Below are 8,809 nucleotides of genomic sequence, written 5' to 3'. Positions count from 1 at the left end.
TTTAACATTAAATTAATTTGAAATGGTCCAAAACAGGCAATATTTTGTGCCACAAAACTAACGTGACAGAAACGAATCGCTGCAAAACCGACTCCACGTAGTCTTGTCTGCCCTACCCCTAGAGTGTAATTTAAAAGCCGGAGGCGCGGAGGGAGGGCAGCCCTCGCCCGCTGTAACGAGGCTCAGGCGCCCGGGTGAGCTGGAGCGGCTGAGGCTGGTCGCCGAGGCGCCGAAGGCGCCGATGGCGGTCCAAAAAGCCGAAGCTGCGGAAGCAAGCGTGGGTGCCTGAGCCTCGTTACGCAAGGGCGGAAGGGCTGCACATCCCGCAGCGCCGGAGACGACGAGAAACCAATACATGCTGCATGCTTGCTTTCATGCTGCATGCTCTGCATGCTTATCTACTCTATTAAATTATATGATTTTTTTGAAGATACGAGTATGTCTGTTATAAAGTAAATTATTCTGAACAACAACATTATGAGTTGAAGTATGTTCTTAGTAACAACATTATTAATTAAAACAATATGATCAATGAATGTTATGAAGAAAAAAGATCTGAAAATAAAAATTATGTATTTTAAATGGTTCTTGGTAGTAACAGTATTGATAAAAAAAATTATGATTACTAACTGTTATGAGCTCCGATGGTAGTAATAAAAATGTATGAATAAAAAAAGTATGAAAGATAAAATTATGAAGAGAGATTATTATGAACACAAATCGGTAGTAAGACTAAGAATAGGATTTAGAATTTTATGTGAGCCAATATAGAACCATAACTAAAAAGTGTAAAATAAAATTATAATAAAAATAAACTTTTTTAAAAACAAGCTTTTATTCTGAATTTCGAAAGCTTGTAGCGCAAACAGAGAAAAAGAGGAATAAATTCCATGCGCGATACAAACTTTCGAAATTCAGAATAAAAGCTTGTTTTTAAAAAAGTTTATTTTTATTATAATTTTTTAATAAGCTCTATGAATTTCATTTTATTCTTTACGTAGATCGATTAAGTTACTGATTTTCTGTCGCTCCTAATGGCAACACTTTGCAGTCACCCATTTTTTTGTCTGTGTTTTTTGCGTGTGTGTTTTACAAATTAGTGTCCGTTTTCGGCATTGTTGTCAAAATTATCTTTAATCTTCTATAAAACATTTTTACACAAAAAAATCTTCTGTATTAACATTTTGGTACAATACAGTGTCGCGAGAGGTGCCTGGATGCGGGCGGCGCAGGGCCGGTCTTTGTGGAAATTCTTGGAGGAGGCCTTTGTCCAGCAGTGGACGTCATTCGGCTGAAACGAACGAACGTAATTACCTACAGTGTATCTGTAACTGTATTTACATTATTGTTACACTGATCAAGTCGTATTCGAATGGTTCATCCAATTTATTTACTCTGTGACTGAAGCCAGAAACCAAAACATTTTTCTAACAAGCCTCAAAAGGCTTCAGTGGAAATACTCGTCCATTTCAAAGAAATATTCAGTTGTGTGCACTGCTGCGAAGTTGTATTAAAAACTATCATTGTTCATATTTAAATTGTATTAACTGGGTCAGAAAGATAAATATTTACTGCAAATAGCATTTTAATATTATATATTTGTGAGCCGTATTTAGAGAAAAATCAATAGTCTGCGAACTACGAATAACATAGATACTAACTACTCATTCAAACACAAAACTTCAAACTCCTATACAAATAAACTCGTTGCAAATAGTTAAATGTAAGTAATGATGATGTTCATTATTATTTTCTTTCGTAAGATTAATCAGATAAAATCGGTATCAAGCTATCATTAGATAATATCGGTAAAATAACTAAAGCTTTTCCAATCAAGTTAGAGTGGCAATGGGCGGGTCACGACATCTCTTGTAGAACTTGGCGCTACAGACTGCAAGACGCACCATATCGATAGGTTTGATGATGGACGACTTGGTGGACCGATGACCACGAGCGAATGTTCTTTATAAAAGCCTATTTGCAGAAAGTAAATGACTTTAATAACAATTTTAAGGCTGACTTGCGTTGTGGATAAAAAAAACTCAGCCTTAGTTTGCGGGACGACTCTGGATGCAATAGCCTACAGTCTGTGTCAATTTACGTTAAAAACTCTGTAAATAAGGACTTCTAGCGGATTTTAAATGTCAGCAATCAGACCATACAATTTAGCCATAAAATAACCCTTATCACGACTACATAAATACCATGTTTACTCATGAGATACACCTCCTAACTTTGCCTCAAGTTGTTTTTCTAAGGCCAGAGCTATTTCAAAGGGGTTCGCAGAAATTAGCCCATTCCTGTGTGACTCTATTTAATGTGGACACGCCACTTAGCACGATTGGCAATTTGGCATGGACCGAGAAATATTTGCTTTCGTGGAAAAAATACACGAGAGAACTCCAAATAAATCGAATACAGTAGCAATTTTAGATACCCGTCTGTCTATAGTTTGTTTTTATGGGACAGGAGGCAAACGATAATTTTCAATAATTTTCAGTAGGTAACCTGTATTTTTTATTACTTTAGCTAGACTTTGAGCCACATTCACTGGCTATTTTTTGAATTGAAATAGTAAACAATGTTTCACCTTATGACAATTTGATAAGATTTAAAATAATATTATGATAAAGATATTGTCACTTAAGTGCCTACAAGAACCGTATACAAAGTGAACTTACTGTAACTACTTTTACTGTGGATAAACTAATTTGTCCATTCCAATTACAATACGATTTTCTTACATTACTTGAAGGCCCTTTTCAGTTAAGGAATTAGGCTTGTTTATTTTATAGTTATTTTCGTTTTCCCATTGTTATTTTGAGGGTGTTTAATTTCTATTGACGAAGGCACCACCGATGATTACACAATACGCACATTTAGTTCTGACCTTATAAATAAGTATTTCTGGTTGTAAATGAGTATTACTTGAAATCAACATTAATTACAACTTATTTCCAAACTATGCTTTTGTGTATTAGAAAAGTGTATTTATTTTTATCTGTAAGTCTAAATAGCCTCAAGAATAAACCTGCCTCACCCTACGTACCACGGAATGTTTTTTTATTTATTTAATTTCAATCTTATTTTATAAGGAGTAAAATCCAATCCAATCCAAATGGNGCGTGGGCAGGCCTCCTACTAGGTGGACCGACGATCTGGTAAAGGTCGCGGGAAGAGCCTGGATGCGGGCAGCGCAGGACCGTTCATTGTGGAAAACCTTGGGGGAGGCCTTTGTCCAGCAGTGGACGTCATTTGGCTGAAACAACAAAATCCAATCTGCGACTGTACTAATTGGTACATTAATACAGTCAGCGACAAATAGTTCGTAACTCCCTACCCAAAGTAGGTAGTCAAAAAGTTTGCAACAGTCTTAAGTTCTTACAATTGGTTTATGGTTGTGTTGTCAACTACGCTTTAATTGTCACACTATTTGACGCTGACTGTACCAAAGTAAAGTATGAACTTATACAATAAAAGTTATGAACAACACAAACTCTTGAACTTACCTTGCACATCCAACAGCGGATTGAACTTCAGAGGGCCTACGTAGAAAATCAAGCTGTTACTGGTGTGTGACGTCACCGTCAACGTCACGTGGCCTTCATGGCAGGCTGGAGGGGATGAGTACATAGCCCAGCCTTCCCCGTGGAAGCCTATGGACGTTTGTTCGCAGCGGGGGCCTGTCAGGCCTTCGGGGCACTCGCATTTGTCGGCGAAAGGCGTTCCTAGGGTAAAAAAGGGTTAAATTATAATCGTTTTGTAAAAGTTAAAAGTAACTTTTCTAATTGGATTTAGGAAAAATATCAAAAATGATATTTAAAGAAATATTTCCGAGTATCGTTTGTTTTTAAAAACCTCTCTAGTTCGGGGAAAATTTTGACGAATTCAATAGCTTTTTTGGGATTTTTCATCCAACATTTTACGTTTTGCCTTTCATGGAATATTTGGCTGATATTTGAGATATTTAATAAACAAAATGAAAACAATTTTGAGCCGCGTTTTAGTTTTTATGAGAGTGGTGTCGCTCTACGTCCGATCCGAATACGTCAAAATACTCATCAAGCTTAGAAAACTAACCAGAGTAATCTGACCTAGTGCTTAAACTACCATACCTTCCTTTTACATGCGGATCGGATTTGGACCGTATCAGGACAATAGCTCGAAAAACATTTACGCGAAAGACACTTGCGCGAAAAGATATTTGCGCGCACTGAAGTGGCGCGAAAAGGCAAGTGCGAATGGGTTTTTGTGCTAAAAGGATGCTCTCTAAGGATGTTTTGCCAATTTTATGTTGAATTCTCGAACTTACCTCCATTCAAACACACTAAAGGCTCCTCAATATCACAAGTACACTCTGATTCCACTTTGGCCGACACCCCGACGAAACTGGTGGTGTTCGTGTAAACCGACAAAGGCACGTTGCTCTTCATCAGCACGTTTCTACACGCATCCTCGCACTGCTCCTTTTCTATGAGGCATTCGTCTATCTTCACCATGTAGATCTTAGCTTGAAGTTCTTCTTCGAGCTGGAAAGAAGAATTTACATTAACACACTTTTTCTCACTTTCTTTAGTTATAGCAAATCATCAAATCGTTTATAGTCTGGTCTTCTAAAGCCCGGTCTGTGGGCACGTAGAATTTTGTCCAATGACCCCAAGCTAGCCATCCTTATCGCTCGCGCGTAATTATATTGCTGTCGCGACTGTGCGACGGGCGCCCGCAGTGAGTGTGCGAGCGCGATAGCAACTCACAGACCGGGCTTTAGCTAGCCCTTTTGAAAACCAGTTATTTACTACAAAAATTATTTCTTCCTTAAATGTTTCTTCTTCTAATGTCCCTTTCCCAAAATGAAAGGATGCATGTAATCTGTTGTAAGTACGAATGGGACGTTTTGGGAAGGGTACATTTTGGGAAGGGTACATTTGAGGAAGGGACTTTTTAGGAAGTATGCATTTCGGGAAGAGGACCTTTTGAAACCGTTTATTTGTGTCAAGGAACATTATGAACCTAATAGCATTTGTGTCAAGGTTCTGACCGCAACATCTATGAATCATAGATTGAAGCTTAACCGCCAACAAAAACCCAACCAGTGAAGGTCAAAATCCCGGGGGACTTACTTATTTGTAACTGGTGCTACTTTTTAACAACAATGTCCCTCCCTCAATACTATCGACTGTACTATAATTATTACTAACCTTCTCTTGTATCCCCACAACCATACTGTCCAACTTCTCAGGGGGGTAATAAGGTGACCCATGGGCTGAGAACCGTACGTCCAAATAAGTGTCTTTGTTCGTCGGTTTGTTTCCGTATACAGTGAAGACGTCCACATTGTCCATGGAGGTGTTGTAGAGTTCTGATAGACGACGGTGCAGCTTCTCTTTCTTGCTTAAACCCTGGAAAAGAGAGAAGAGATTAAAAAGCGTTACTAAAAGCATCCAAAGGGCGATGGAGCGTGTTAAGAGTTTCACTATGTGATCGAATCAGAAATGAGGAGAACAACCAAAGTAATCAACTTAGCCCACAGAATTAATAAATAAATAAATATCCTTGGACATTTTACACTGCGCCTCTAGTCCCAAACTAAGCAAAGCTATAGTACAAGCTTTGCTTAGTTTGGGTACTAGACGACGGGATAAACATACTTATATACTTTTTTTTGTAAATACATACATATTATACATAGAAAACACCCAGACAGGTCACAGAAATTAAAATTCTTCATTTCAATTTCTGCCCGGCCGGGAATCGAACCCAGGACCTCTCGGCATAGTAGTCCGTTCTGAACCACTACACCAAACGGCCGACTAATACCAATAATAGCAGTGGGCGGGGCACATATCTCGTAGAACTGATGATCTTTAGTTTAGAAAACTTCTCGAGTAGCGACCACGGACCGAAAGAAATTTACCTAGTGTAGGCAGGTTTCAAAATCGGTACACCGATGATCTAGTGAGGGTCGTGGGAAGCACCTAATTGTCGCGAAGCACCTGATATCTTTTAGTAGATATTCGTTTCACGAATGAACTTATTATACATGCTTCATTGATCTACTACCTATTCAATTAGGCACGTGTTCAATAAATGATACTCAAGACCTACTTGAGTTAAAATACTCTATTTAATATTTTTCAATTATCTTGATTTAAAAATAAATGTGAATCCATCATGGGTTTGAAATGTATCAAAGTCTGCAATATTTTGATGTAATTTATTATCAATTTAACCATATAGTATACTCACATCCATCTCAGGAACAATAAACTCCTCAGCGGTGACGTTCACGAAACGTATCGAGCCGGACTTGTCGACGGCCTCTTCAGGGATCTCCTTCACCGTCACGTTGACTGTGGCCTCCACCCAGTGGAAAGGCACGATTGGCTCGTTTTCTTCGGTCACCTGTGATAAATAGATCGTTAATATACATGGTTTAAGAAAGCATCAAGACGTAGGTATGAAGATTATGAATTATAACTGGGAGCCAATTTTTTTTAGTTTCAGGTTCAATAAAGATTTTCCTGAAACACAGTGTTCTGGGGGAAAAGAGAGTAACGTGAAAAATTAAAAATTTGAAAAAATTAACACCGAGATACATATTTTTTTTAGAAATAATATATGTTTTACTTAAATCGAAAAATACTATACGTTTTCCAAATAAGGTCCCAAAGAAAAAAACGATCGTCAAAATGTGAAGAGAATGAGGTAGGTAATTTTTATACATCCTAATGCATACAACGTACTTATCAATCATACCTACAAGCTGAAGTAACTAAGACGGATAAATAAAAGTGGTTATCGAAGAGTTACTGGGTGGGTTCCTCTCTTTCGCTAAAACTTTGACCTGTATTATGGCGCTAAAAAAACTAATTCCACTTACATTGAAAGTCAGCAAATATGTGCCGTTTGGCGTCCCCTCCTTCATAGTGATCATGCCAGTATTCCTATGAACATCGAAGTACGGGCTTCTCTTCTCGTAGGAAGGTAGCCACATGAACCGCTTGTCCGGCAGGTCCCAGTCGTCCGGATCCGTGACGTACACCCGTCCGATCTCCGTGTCCGGGGTTTCACCCTGTAAAAAAATTTGAATTAGTGGTACGTTATTGAAGATTGGAAGGCGCGATATTAATTAGGTACATTAATAGGTAAATAAGTAGACCTCATTTCAAGATTAAAGGAGTGCGAAATGTGTACGGTACATTCTAAGAATGTAACAGTCTATCCTGACCAGTAAAAATATTTTTGAGTTGTCAAAAATATCAAGACCAGCCTAGAGGTTGAATTATACCTGAATTAAAAAAAAAGTGTTCTAAATTATAATTATTGAAATAGAATAACGTCAATATATCACTACAATCGCATCTAAAATCTAAAACTTATAGATGTCACTTTTACAATTTTGTCTTCAATATTACAAACTTTCAAGAAAAAAACATTTAATTAAATAAATAATAAATAAAAAGTATTTATTTCGGATAACAGGGATCCATAATGTTAGTAAAAACTTAGGCTATGTTAGTATCTTATTTTTAAAACAGACTTCGTCCTGCTGAGCATGTGGCCGATCAGTGGACAATCCCCACTATCGGCTATCTCCTTCAGTACAGTATTTAAACACTTTTAAAGGGCATTTTATCTATTTAAAGTGTTCTTAATTCTTATTTAAATCTACTTTCCCGTAAAGATTCCTTTACAGCAATCAATATCAAGTAAAAGTAAGTACAATCCAACAAAAAACAGCGACAATGATACTGTTAAGTGCTGCCCCCATTATTAATGAATCCAACGCAAAAAGAAAGACAAAAACGTTCTTTGAAGTACTGAAAGCGACCAGGAAAAGTAAAAAATACTTAATTCTAACATTTTACGCGAATACGGTTTAAATATCACAGCAACAATTACGTAAATTCGTTTGTTTGATAAATACGTAATTGTTACAAGGATATCAATTAACAAATTAGTTCAAAAAGCACGTAAAAGGTTTCTTGAGAGGATTTAATACTGTAGTATAAGCTCAATCAATTTCGTAAAACAAAAGAACTAATGGAAGTTTCCACGCGCTTTTATTTTATAAACTGAACAACTTCATTTAAAAAGTCGCTATAGATCGCGCAGCGATGATTGAGGCAAACAAGCACTTACACCGACGTAATATTTGCATGAACAGGAACACAAATCTGAATATAAAATACACTTTTTTACGGGACTATTCCCACCTCTCGTTCCCACCACTGCAACTCCTGTGTAGCCAGGATCTACAGCTTGACCGCCACAAAAACCCAACCAATGAAGGTCAAGTTTGTCCCGGGGGAAAGTTAAACTGTCATTGGACCCGCAACGAAATTAATCAGAAGAACATAGGAGGAGTTNCTCTTTTTAAATACACTTGCTATCTCGCTCTTGCTAAAAAAACGAATGTGTTGCAAGTGAGACAGAAAGCGCTTGTCAGTCAGACTAAGCAAGACGTCGTCAGCGCTGCAAGCGTATACAGATACAACAAGTCTTTGTGTTGATCGCCTCAACTCACTCTTGCTGCGCGAGCTATACCTACATTACTGTCTGCTCTTATCTCAACTGAATGAAACATTCGGTCTTCTCTTATCACTCCCAACTCACTCACCATTCACTCTTTCCACACTAACGTACCTACAAAATCAAAGCTATCGCATCACGGCATCGGCAATAACCTTTTACTGCCCGGGAAACCTTTGGCCGGGCCTTAAACGGACCATTAATAAAATAATTTAACGGTCGCGGCACGGGGCGTTAATTTTTCCATTCATTTACTAATTGCCACCTGAACGATGTG

The 8,809-nt window shown here is 37.8% G+C and overlaps 1 protein-coding gene across 1 annotated transcript in view; it reads right to left on the bottom strand.

Moving 5' to 3' along the window:
* Positions 1-8,809, bottom strand: part of shg (DE-cadherin) — a 340,222-nt gene that overhangs the window by 16,591 nt on the left and 314,822 nt on the right. The window contains exons 14-18 of the mRNA XM_028318017.1: positions 6,881-7,072; positions 6,247-6,402; positions 5,199-5,399; positions 4,313-4,529; positions 3,510-3,728 (exon numbers count right to left, since the gene is read on the bottom strand). Coding sequence (XP_028173818.1) covers positions 3,510-3,728; positions 4,313-4,529; positions 5,199-5,399; positions 6,247-6,402; positions 6,881-7,072 — 985 coding nt within the window. The remainder of the gene's footprint in view (positions 1-3,509; positions 3,729-4,312; positions 4,530-5,198; positions 5,400-6,246; positions 6,403-6,880; positions 7,073-8,809) is intronic.

Source organism: Ostrinia furnacalis, unplaced genomic scaffold (genome assembly GCF_004193835.3).
Source record: "Ostrinia furnacalis isolate ACB-3 unplaced genomic scaffold, ASM419383v2 OfSCF6620, whole genome shotgun sequence".
In the NCBI taxonomy this organism is placed as follows: domain Eukaryota; kingdom Metazoa; phylum Arthropoda; class Insecta; order Lepidoptera; family Crambidae; genus Ostrinia; species Ostrinia furnacalis.
Note: the sequence above shows the minus strand (reverse complement) of the source record. Positions and strands in the feature narration are given on the sequence as shown.